The sequence below is a fragment of the Dendrobates tinctorius genome, unplaced genomic scaffold (genome assembly GCF_039654945.1).
Source record: "Dendrobates tinctorius isolate UK_male_01 unplaced genomic scaffold, ASM3965494v1 ptg000145l, whole genome shotgun sequence".
NCBI classification, from domain to species: domain Eukaryota; kingdom Metazoa; phylum Chordata; class Amphibia; order Anura; family Dendrobatidae; genus Dendrobates; species Dendrobates tinctorius.
In genome coordinates, this window is record NW_027361812.1 from 12,059,830 (window position 1) to 12,072,673 (window position 12,844).

The following is a 12,844-nucleotide window of genomic DNA, read 5'->3' on the forward strand; positions in this document are numbered from 1 at the left end:
GCGGACTTAGTAGTGGACGCTTCTTTTGATGCCGCCAATTGCGCTGCTCAAATTGACGCTAATGCGATCTCCATTAGAAGAGCCCTATGGCTCCGCTCTGGCGGGCAGATGCCACATCTAAAAAGATCGTTGACTTCTCTCCACTTTCAAACGGGTCGTCTTTTTGGAGAGAAACTGGACCAGCTCATTTCTGATACTACCGGGGGGAAAAAAGTAAATTCCTTCCTCAACAAAAGGCTGTTCAGTCGTTTCGCAACCAACAGCGGACGCATTTTTGATCTTTTCGCAACAATTCCGGTTGGTCCTCCTCTACATTCTCTTCCGGATCAGGTCGGTCCCCGCGTGGAGACAGAGGCTCCCAGGTCTCATACAGACCTAACCATTCCTGGAAACCCAGAGCTAGGGCTTCTGGATCTAGGGGAGCCAGATCTCATAGATCTACCCAATGACTTGTTGCGGAATCCGGCGGACACCAACAAAGTAGGCGGTCGCCTACTTTCCTTCAGCCACACCAGGCTTGCGGTTGTCCACGACAAGTGGGTCAGGGAGCTGGTGTCCTCCGAATACAAGAGTTTTCCTCTCCGCCTCCAACTCGGTTTTTCCCTTCCTCTCCCCTCCAAGAAAGAGACAAGAGCCTTCCTTTGGGCTGTTCAGGCTCTGCTAAGGGACGGAGTCGTCATATTCCAGTTCCTCATCACAAAAGGTTCAGAGGATTTTATTCAAACCTTTGTGGTTCCAAAGAAGAACGGGACGATGGGAACCATTCTGGATCTCAAACTGTTAAATCAGTTTGTCCGGGTACGGCGATTCCAAATGGAATTTCTCCGATCAGTTGTCGCTTCCATGGAAAGAGTTCCTAGCATCCATCGACATCAAGGACTCTTACCTTCACATTCTGATCTTCCCGTCCCACCAGCAGTTCCTGCGTTTTGCAATTTACGAGGAACACTTACACGTTCGTTGAATTGCCCATCGGACTCTCCACCGCCCCCAGGGTCTTTACCAAGGTCATGGCGGCTGTCATGACCGTTCTCCACTCTCGGGGAGTAGTAGTGTTACTGTATCTGGATGACCTGCTCATCAAGGGTCCGTCCCTTCCAGCCTGCAAGGAATCTGTGGATATAACAGTAAATACACTATCGTGCCTAGGGTGGAAGATAAACTTCGGAAAGTCTTTCCCGAAACCGGCTCGGCAGATTTCCTTTTAGGAATTATCTTGGACACTTCCCGCGGGTTGGTCATTCTCCCTCCAGAAAAGACCCAAGCCTTACAACAGGCAGCGCGGACTCTTTCCCGACCAGTTTCTCACTCCATTCGTTTCAGCATGAGAGTTCTCGGAAAGATGGTGGCTGCGATGGAAACAGTTCTATTTGCGCAGTTCCATCTCCGTCCCTTACAGCATGCGTTGCTGTTAGCTTGGGACAAGAACCTGTTCTCCCTGGACCGTCGGATCCTTCTCTCCCTGCGGCTCTGGCAAGCCCTCAGGTGGTGGACACTGAGGTACTCCCTGAATCAAGGGAGGTCTTTTCTCCCAGTAAGATGGTTGGTAGTAACAACCACCGACGCAAGTCTCCTCGACTGGAGTGCGGTCTCTCATCACCACACAGCACAGGGTCGTTAGACGACCCGAGAGTCACGTTTCCCCATCAACATTTTGGAGATACGAGTGATCAGATTAGCTCTACGGAGTTTCCACCATCTCCTTGCAAGTCACCCCATCAGGATCCAATCCGAAAGCGCCAAGGCTGTAGCGTATATCAACCGCCAGGGAGATACCCGGAGCAGGATGGCCATGCACGAATTGAGTCACATCCTCTATTCGGCCGAGACCAACCATTCGCCCATCTCAGCAATCCACATCCCGGGCGTAGAAAATTGGGCGGCAGATTTCCTCAGTCGCCAAGGCATTGCCTCGGGAGAGTGGTCTCTTCATCCGGAAGTCTTTCAGCAGATTTGACATCATTGGGGGGACTACGGATGTGGACCTTATGGCCTCAAGACTAAACAACAAGGTGCCTCGGTTCATTGCCCGATCGTGCGATCCATGTGCCATTGGAGCACACGCCCTAGTTCTGCCATGGCACCGGTTCCGGTTCCCATATATCTTTCTTTCCCCCTCTTCCCTTGCTTCCGAGGGTCATCAAGAAGATCAGAGCGGAGGGAGTACCAGTGATCCTAGTCGCGCCAGATTGGCCGAGCATGGTATGCAGAACTAATACAACCAGTCGCCGACGTCCCCTGGCGACTTCCAGATCGCATGAATCTACTCACAGGGCCCGATTTACCACCAGAACTCCGGGGCCCTGTCTTTGACGGTGTGGCCGTTGAATCCTGGATTTTAGCACAGGCTGGGTTCTCTCACGATGTGATTTCCACCATGAGTAGTGCTAGGAAGCCTGTTTCCATGCTCATCTATCACCGCACCTGGAAAACCTTCTTTTTGGGGTGCAAGGATCATGGTCGATCACCTCCTGGTGTTTTCCATTCTGGCCATATTGGAATTCCTTCAATCCGGATTAAAATCAGGCCTCGCGCTTAGCTCGCTCAAGGGCCAAGTTTCGGCCTTGTCAGTGCTTTTCCAACGCAAAATTGCCACCAAACTTCAGGTCAAGACGCTCATTCAGGGAGTTTCCCATCTGGCGCCTCCTTAAAGAAAGGCCATTGGATTCATGGGACCTTAACCTGGTGTTCTCGGGGCCTTACAGGAAGCTCCTTTCGAACCGCTGCAGTACGTGTCACTGACCGTCCTCTCCTGGAAGGTGGTCTTTCTAGTGGCAATTACGTCAATCAGGCGAGTTTTGGAATTGGCAGCCCTGTCCTGCCATTCTCCGTTCCTGAATTTTCATCAGGACAAGGTAGTTCTCAGGATGTCCCCGTCCTTCCTGCCCAAGGTCGTCTCCTCTTTCCATCTCAACGAAGAAATTGTCTTGCCTTCCTTTTGTCCGGCGCCAGTCCATCGCATTGAGAAGGCCCTTCACACCCTTGATGTGGTTAGGGCGCTGAGACGGTACATCTCGCTGATGGCTCCCTTCCGCAAGTCAGATGCCCTGTTCATACTTCCAGAGGGGCATAGGAACGGTCTAGCCGCTTCAAAAGCAACGCTAGCCAGGTGGATTCGCTCAGCGATTCAGGAATCCTACCGTGTCAGGAACGCACCTGTCCCAGTGGGGATTAAGGCGCACTCTACCCGGTCAGTGGGTGCCTCTTGGGCCATTCGGCACCAGGCCTCGGCAGAACAGGTCTGCAAGGCTGCAACTCGGTCCAGTCTGCATACTTTTACAAAACATTACCAAATTCATTCTCGGGCCTCTGTGGATGCAGCTCTCGGCAGACGCATCCTGCATTCGGCAGTACCTCCGTGTTGACTCAGTGGTACATGGGGTTTAGCAGATGTATGCTCCCCACCCAGGGACTGCTTTAGGGCGTCCCACTGTCTGAGTCCCCCAGTGAGCCATAGGAGAAATAAGGATTTTTGTGTACTCACCGTAAAATCCTTTTCTCCGAGCTATTCATTGGGGGACACAGCACCCACCCTGTTTAGCCTACTGGCTCATTGTAGCATTCTTAGGTTTTGACATTAGTTATGGTTATTGTTGACTGTTTAAGCTCCTACTGCTTTTTTCACTGAACTGGAGAAATCTCATCTAGCGAGAGGGTGTATACTGCAGGGGAGGAGCTAGTTTTTTTTTCTGGTTTACTTAGGGTCCTCCTAGTGGCAAGCAGCATAACATCCACTGTCTGTGTCCCCCAGTGAATGGCTCGGAGAAAAGTATTTTATGGTGAGTACACAAAAATCCCTTTTTTTTTTTTATTTTATTTTTTTTTTTGTAGTAAAATTAAGAAAATTGACTGAAATCTGGGTGGTTCTTACCCCTTTGATGTCTGTCACATGACGCATCAGTCCCCGGCATGTGTCACATCAGTCCCCAGCATGTGTTTCAGTTTTGTTTCCATTATTGAACAGAATAAGTGAATTGATATCACAGACATGGACCCAGCCAGAGTATGTCTAGAAGCAGCCACCGCTCCCCTACCCCCTGGCTATCTTCAAAGTTGTGTATCGGATCAAATAAAAAGCCATAAATACCCTGTACAGACAGTTTTTCACCTGCACGTAAAATAGGTGACAACTTATTGATCGCTGGCACCCACACCACTCAGAAGAATGAGGGAGCTTTATTCACACATGGAGCTTTATTCACACATCAGTATTTTTGAAGAGTATTTTATCAGCATTTATATGCCAAAAACCAGGAGAGTCTCCAAAACACCAAACAGGTGACAATCTTTCAATTAAAGTTTTTCTTTGTAAGTTTCACACTAATGAAAAATGACGTGTGAACAAGCTTTCAGAATGTAGCACCAATGCCCAGCTTTGTTCTGCTTTTTCCGGAAGCCCCACAGAGAATGAATGGACCTGGGGTCGTTAATCCAACCCGCTGCTCTATTTTGTAGCTAGGATGATATTCCCTTTTCTAGAATACTTGGATTCCAACCATCAGTGAGTGAACACAACTTTTTTTCACTGGGCATCTCCCTTTTAAAGTGGTTGTCCGGCCTTGGAGCACAAGTCTGCAGTTGCTCTATTTGACTGCAGACTTGCGAATCCCCACATGGCACACTGTTGTGTGAGGATTCTCCGGTGCTGAGAGCAACGTGCGTGACTGCAACTGTGCCATTTGCATACATGCGTGCGGTCACATGCTGACTAGATGGCCGTGGCCTCACTCAATGCATGTGTATTGAGGAAGGCCAGACAGTCTAGTCGGAATGTGCCCAGAAGTATGCAAATCATATTTTTGTGGTCACATGCTCCTGTTGCCGGCACTGGAGAATGCTCGCTGTGCGTGATGTGAGTAATCACAAGTCTGCTATCACGAAGTCCGGAGGACCCCTTTAATAACTAATCCCCTGCTTACCTACAGCCACTACTAGTGAGAGCTTATTGCAAACTGTTCAAGCAAGCAACTCAGTAGGAATAATCTGCCCTGAGCTAGGGTCCCTCCAGTGACCACCACATGAGTTATGGGTCAATCTGTGTATGCAACACTACTATTTTGTAACATAAAAAAACCTGGTACTGATATTATTGTAAATCTTATGTAAAATAATTAGGCATAAAGTCAATTCCTGCTTTGAAACTAAATGGTACATAGTCTCTTAGCTTCCCCTCTTTGTATAATCCTCTGACAGCACCTTCAGAAGTTGCCTTGGGAAAGCATGCCTTGCCTGTTGAGCAGATCAGTGACTCGCCTCCCATCCCTTCATTTTCTCCTGAACTATGGTTTGCTAAAAAAGGTACATTGCTGCTGTTTTTTCTTGTTTAGATTGATTAGGATTTTAAAAATTGAAAAGTTGGCGGAGCCCCCTGATGTCGCACACGTTGGCAGCGCTTTGAGAACACCACGTCCTCGGCCTGCCTTTAGACACGCTTCATTTTATTGCTAGAACATATTTGTGGCTCCTATAAAATAGAAGTTGGCATCGTTGTCTTCTGATGAGGGCGGTGGGTTTTGGTCCGGCGCCTTTGCTTCTGTTTAACAGTCTGTGTTCTTCCTGCAGCACCAGCCTCAGAGCACCCTGGTTCGTGGGGTTGATCCTAAGAAAACCTTCTATGTCCTCAATCCTCACTCCAACCTACCTGGCACAGAGGATTGCTTCAGGGATTGGTTCAAGAAGTAAGTATTATTATTTTTTTTTTTTTGACTGTTCTACCACATTCACTAATTTACCACAAATGTCTATATAAAACCTGCACATTGTAGAGAGAAGTCTGCCGGATTCATTTACCATTTCTTCAGCTTGTTACAAACATCCATTCCACTAAATCTGTTTAGGCTTTAACCCCTTAGTCCTTCACCCCTGAGCCTGTTTTCACCTTCATGACAAGACCAATTTTTACAAGTCGAACCACTGTCACTTTGAGGTTATAACTCTGGGATGCTTCTGGGGTCCAGTCTGATGGGTGTCGCAGGTCTGGGTCTGGTGTCTCCCATCTTCTTGCAACACCGCGCTTCTGCTCAGGCGTACTTATCTGCCCTGTTGAGGGCAGAGTAAAATACTGCGGTGCACAGGCGCTGGGAAAGGTCAGATTATTAAATTCAGGATTAATAATGGATAGGTGTCTTATTTACACCTCTCCATTACTAACCAAGCTTAATGTCACCTTACAATACAAAGGTGACATTAACCCCTTATTACCCCACATGCCACCACTACAGGGCAGTGGGAAGAGAGGCTAAGTGCCGGAATAGGTACATCTTACAGATGCGCCTCTTCTGTGGTGGCTGGGGGCAGATTGATTTTTTTTTTTTTTTTTTGAGGGGGGGGCAATAACCATGGTCCCTCTCTAGGCTTTTAAGATCTGCCCTCAGTCACTGGCTTTCCCTCTCTGGTGCAGAAAATTGTGTGGGAGCCAACACCGTTTTTGTCTGTGAAAAAGTTCTTTTAGTTAACACCTACACTCCCTGACAGAAGTTATGTCGCTTATCCATGTTATGTAAATAAAAGCTTATAACCAGACATTAAATTCATCCATTGGTTGTATAAATTATTCTTTTGAAAGCTGAAACCCTCCGAAATGTGGTTTAGGTTAAGAAAATTGCCATCAATGCAGAAATATTGATCATTTAATGGACACAGAGTGGTCAGATTTTGGCAAGACAAAAAAGTTTTGTCGCCTGGTCATATAATGCACCCAATCCTAGTTTACATCCTCACCTGTGCTCAGTAAATGGTCGGTTTAATTAGTGGGTGTGTATAAAAAGAAACCCAGCACCCCAGACCATCACTTGAGTTGCAACTTGAGGTCTGACAACATGCCAAAAATCCACCCTGTGACCAAAGCCTGGATTATCAAGAGGCTGAAGACCAGATCCACTGCAGAGGTGGCTGGCACCTTTAATGTGTCTCAGTGTCAAGTACAAAAATTAAAAAAAAAATTTGAAGAAACTGGAGATGTGTTTGACAAGCCCAGGTCTGGCAGACCCCGCAAGACATCTGCTCAGGAGGAACGTTTGTAGTTGATTAGAAAATCCAAAGCAAGCCCCTTTTCCACTGCAGCAGAGCTCCAACAGACCTGGTCACCTCAAGTCCCTGTGTCAACTAGAACAGTTAATAGGATTCTGTCTCGAAATGGCCTCCATGGTCGAATCAGTGCCCAGAAGCCAGCACTAAACAAAAGGCAAATAAAAAACCGTGTGGCATTTGCAAAGTCCCACAGCCTGCTAAACAGATGGACGCTGGAAAAGTGGCAGAAGGTGGATTTCTCTGATGAATCTTCAGTAGAATTATACCACAGCCGCCGCAAATAATGCAGGAGATCTACTGGAGCCTGTATGGATCCAAAATACACCCAGAAAACAGTTAAATTTGGTGGTGGAAAGATCATGGTCTGGGGTTACATTCAGTATGGGGGTGTGCAAAACATTTGCAAGGTGGAAGGCAATATCAATAGCCTAAAATATCAAGAAGTATTAGCTACCTCTTATATTCCAAATCATAAAAGGGGTCAAATTCTGTAGCAGGATGGTGCTCCATCTCATACATCCATCTCTACAACAAAGTTCCTCCAAGCAAAAAAGATCAAGGTGCTCAAGGACTGGCCAGCCCAGTCACCAGACATGAACATCATTGAGCATGTTTGGGGTAGGATGAAAGAGGGAGCTTGGAAGACAAAACCAAAGAATCCAGATGAACTCTGGGAGGCATGTAAGACTGCATTCTTTGCTATTCCTGATGACTTCACTAATAAATTGTATGAATAATTGTTGAACCGCATGGATGCAGTCCTTTAAGCTCATGGAAGTCACACAAAATATTAAATATGACTCTAACAGCACCACAATGTTATGCAACATATATTTGTATTTTAAGGTAATTTTTTGTTTGAATATCACATTACTTTCTGTGGCTGACAACTTTTGTCTTGCCAAAATCTGCCCATTCTGTGCCCTTTAAATGATCAATATTTCTGCATTGATGCCAGTTTATTCTCTTAACCTAAACCACATTTCGGAGGGTTTCAGCTTTCAAAAGAATTAATTTATACAACCAATGGATGAATTTAACGTCAGGCTATAAGCTTTTATTTACATAACATGGATAAGCGACAATTTCTGTCAGGGAGTGTATAGCACCCAAATTTAACACACATATACTAACAGCAGTAGTCAACGGACATATATAAAGATTACTGTTCTGCAATGGTTTACTGTATGTAAACCATGTCTCCTATCCTGACGGGTTCTGCAATGATTTTACAGAAGCCGACAAATGAATTATCGGCTATTCTGCTATCTCTCTATGAAATATAAAGAGATTATAGATATATATTGTATATATTTCTATTCTATTGTTAGCTGTCAGTGTGATTTTTATTCTGCACTGAATTGCCGGCTTTTCTAAGGACACCGGTGCGTATTTCTCGCAAGTCACACTGATGGTCCGTGTGTAATCCGTTTTTTTTTTTTTTGTACCCATAGACTTGCATTGTGGAGTCTCAGCCGAGATACGGTGCAAATCGCAGCATGCTGCAATTTCTCTTGCATGTATAATACGGCCGAGGAAAAAAATGGATGATGGAAGCTGCCCCATAGATTAACAGTGGTCCGAGTGCTATGTTGTGTGGTTTTTTTTTTTTTTTTGTTTTTGTTTTTTTTTTTATATAGCATAGCACTTGTCTGTATTCCTCTCTAGTGTGACTCCGGCCTTAGCCAGACCCACCACAGGAAGCTCAGACTGTGATTGGCGGTCACATGCCAGTTTGGCCAGAACACTATGTACAGAGGCAGGTGTTTTCTCAGCTGGACCACTCTTAAGACAAATATAGTGGGCATCTCTTTTAAGGGGAATCTGTCAGCACGTTTTTGTGACCTCCTCTGAGAGCAGCTGGATGTTGTCAAGGAAAAGCTGAATCCAACAATGTATCCCTTAGATTACTGGGTGCAGCCATTCTGACACAATCGGGGTTTAAATTTAACAATACACCAGAGCTGAGAAGGCTAACCCTGCCCACACCCTGGCTAACCCCGCCCCCACAAGGCTCTGTACATACAATGTCCATAGACAGTGAGCTGCCTATCACAGGAGGGGGTGTGTCGGACTAGCCTGCACCAGCTGCTGTGTCTCAGCAATGATATTTCCTGGTGCTAAAACATTCATTGCAAGCAAACAAAACCACTGAGCTTGATAAGAGGTAATCTGTGTTTTAACCCCTACAGCATGCTGTCTTCAGTTTACATAGCAAGCATCTGCTGACAGATTCCCTTTAAGGTAAATATTAAAGAAACCTCCCTCGGTAACCTTTTGAATTGTTTTATAGTGAGCCAGGATGGAAAGGCGTGATCGGATCCGCTCCAAAGTCTGAGGAGCTCCAGTCTGCCCTGACTAATCGGGATCTCTATATGTGAGTATATGATGTAGAACTTGTGATCCTGTTTGGACCAGACAAGCCCATGACTAACGTGTCCTCTGTACAGATACGTGGGGCACGGAGCAGGCGTACACTTCTTGGACGCTCAGACACTGCAGCGATTGGACTGTAATGCGGTGGTGCTGCTGTTTGGATGTAGCAGTGCTGCCTTAGCAGTACGAGGAGACCTGGAAGGGACAGGCTTGGTCTTAAAGTACTTAATGGCTGGATGGTAAGTGTTCGTTCCACTGCATTCTACATATAGTACACTGTATGATGTTGTCATATACTGCCCAAGATCATTCCAATGTGTGGTAAGTTGGGTTTTGCATAATGGTTATACTTAATTCGGTATTCAACCAAAATATGGGGAGGGGGGGGTCATGTCAGGGTTTTCCACCTTTTTTTATGGCACTTTTTTCATAATTGAATGTATTTTTGGCTGAAAATTTTCGTAATTTGGTTTCATTAAAAAATTTTCATGGTTGGCTTTCTCTAGCCGCTCTACTGCATGGTCTATTGCTGGCTGCAGAATGGTTAAACTGAGAATCGGTCAGTGAGCTCATTCTACCGGTCATATAGAGTTTGTAAGTCTTTGTCTGAGATCGACCTCAGCTTGATTTATGACCACAGACCATGTCGAAGTTGAATGTGCAGGAAAACAATGTCCCTAAAAGCCAAACTGCAATATTTTTTTTTTTCTTTTTTATGGAAAGCAAAAATGCATGCAAAAAAAAAAAATCTCCATAGGTAAATTTATCTATTCATTCACCTCTGGGACAAACGCCAATACCAAGAATGAACAAAAAAGGAAAAAAAATCAGCTCACCCATATGAAGGGCCGAGGCACGGAGACGAGCGTTACTGCAGGAGAAACAAGGAGAGGAAAAGGAAGCGTCAAGTATTATACCTGAAGATCTTATTAGCTATCATCCCCTGTGTAGGGAAATCTCTCAAACTCATTTCAGACTGGTGTCTTTAATGCATTGCAATGACTAAACATGCCAGCCTGAAACGCGTCTGCCAGATATCCTTATATGGAGGATGTGATTTTAAATAACTAATCAAAAGCGTTTTTATCTGAAGATCCTGACGCTGGAATCCATTAACTTTCAATCCCACGAATGAGGCTGCGAATCGCTCCATTAGATTTGTGTATTGGACTGTCGGAGACGCCAGAGCAGTGTTCACATGCACGGCCGGCATTTTAGCGGGGCATATTGGAGACCCATTCTCAGGATCTGTGGGAGTCCCAGCGGTCAGACCTCCAGTGATCAGTGGGGGATTAAGGATTCTTCACACCTTACTGTTCTGTATATATAATATATATATATTTTTTTTTACTGTTTTAAGGTTGGTTGGGTGTAAATTTAACTGTGGGACCTCCATAGTCTTCACAGTGAAGGGGGCTGAAATTGTGGCATGTCTTAGGGGCATGCCCTAACGTGATTGATATATTTCTTTGAAGGGAACATAACTCTACAAATTACATAGATACATAGAAACGAATAAACAAGATTTACAACACTGCCTAAAAGATTTTGAAAGAAATGGCTGTGTAGAAACGGGGCCCGGAATGTCTGTCTTGCTGGTACCCCTCATTCTTCAGCTAGAGGATGGGACCTGACTAAGGATAGACGGGGACTTAAGGCTAATTACACATCACCCCAATACTGGAGAACATAATATCTAGTCAATGTTTTACGGCTATGTGCCCCCCCCAACTCTTGCCAGTGGGCTCTGGGGTAAACTGCCTGCAGATGTCATCACCTGTATACCTTGCGTGACCGCTGCAGTCAATTGCTGTTCTCGTGCTGTATAACCCTTGAGGCCAGGGACTGACTGCAGTGCTCATGAGTGATATATGGGCTGTCAGCAGCCAATATAGAGAGTGAACAGGGTGCAGAAAATTGGATGCAACCCTGGAACAGGAGGGACCATATATCTACGTAGTTAAAACCACCCCACAAGCAGCAATACCGCTAATGTGCAGAACCGTGCTATAACATACCCGCTCTTGAAGGCTTTTTTGGCGTACTTCACACATTGGGAGGTGACTGATCGTCCACTTCACAGCAGGATTGTGGGAGACACCACGTCATTGGCATCTCCCGATGGGGGAAGCGAGCAGCACCTAACAGCCTCATTATGTCCCCCCCTATTTTACCATTTTATACTAGCAGATTGCAAATACCTAGTAATTTTTTCAGGGGGGGAAAAGGACTCTCCTTAGAATGATTGCGTATTCAGTTCTTATGTGTTTTTTTTTTCTTTTCTTTTTTTCACAGCCCTCTGGTTGTCGGGAACTTGTGGGACGTCACAGACCGAGAGATTGACCGCTACACGGTGGCTTTCTTGCAGGGATGGTTGAAGGCCGGGCCTGGCGCCACACTTCTGAAACACTTATACAAGTCTCGCCAGGCTCCAAAGTTGAAGTACATGATTGGTGCAGCTCCTGTCGCTTATGGATTACCCGTGGCCCTGCAATAACTCCCCCCACCACTCCATGCAGCGGTCGCTTACAATCAGTCGCGTGTTTATTTAAGCTCAGATATTTATTACTTGGCGGGATGTACAGTATTTTTGCACCCACACGGGCTCTTTTATGTATTGAAACATTATGTATGTGGTTTCATTTTTAGAATTTAAAGTATAATTTTAAGGGTTTTTTTTTTTTTAGTTGTAGCCTGTTAATTGTGCTGTAGATGGGCGGGGTCTGCATTCTGAGACCCTCACTGATCACACAATGGACTGCTCTGTGTTGTACGGACTTAATAGTAAGTCTATGGGTCCGTACACAGCTGTGCAGGGTTCGTGGTCTCGGGGCCCAGACCCTTGTCCATCTGCAGCATGTTCAATGGGCTACAACATTATAAAAGATTTAAAATGAGTGTGACTTAAAGATATTTGTAATGGATGAAATTGTTCATGAAAATGTATTAACTTGCATAATAAAGATGTTCTTTTGTATTTATTTCTTATGCTTTGTTCTCACTTTCAGTATTCTGGACTCTGCATCTAGTCTAGCTTTGGATGATCAGACAGCTACAAAAAATATACAAATGATACAGCTTATGTAGCACCTGTATACTCCAGAGGTGTTTTGACTTTTGGGGGTCTCAGGATCCAACCACCCTCTGGTCAGCAGTACATAATAGCCCCTTATATGCTTCTGAAAAAAGTTATTAAATGGTAGTTTTCAGTTAAAGGCATTGTCTGGTCCTTTCATAAGTCTTCGGTCATTCTGACTGGATTACAGCATGAGCACGCTGTCGAGATTCTCCGATTATTGGCTGGCAGGGGGCAGGCGATCATGTGACCGCGACTGTGCGATTTGCATACGTCTACCAAACTTCCGTTTGATCTGCTCTGCTTCCCTCAATTCACTTATTTAGAACAAGTCTAAACATCTCTATTCAGAATATGGACATA

At 45.4% G+C, this 12,844-nt stretch overlaps 1 protein-coding gene across 1 annotated transcript in view; it reads left to right on the forward strand.

Moving 5' to 3' along the window:
* ESPL1 (extra spindle pole bodies like 1, separase) overlaps positions 1-12,386 on the forward strand; it is a 112,803-nt gene extending 100,417 nt beyond the window's left edge. Inside the window, exons 27-31 of the mRNA XM_073546193.1 lie at positions 5,194-5,298; positions 5,563-5,678; positions 9,323-9,406; positions 9,480-9,644; positions 11,701-12,386. Coding sequence (XP_073402294.1) covers positions 5,194-5,298; positions 5,563-5,678; positions 9,323-9,406; positions 9,480-9,644; positions 11,701-11,902 — 672 coding nt within the window. The 3' untranslated portion in view covers positions 11,903-12,386. The remainder of the gene's footprint in view (positions 1-5,193; positions 5,299-5,562; positions 5,679-9,322; positions 9,407-9,479; positions 9,645-11,700) is intronic.
* Positions 12,387-12,844: the final 458 nt, after the last annotated feature.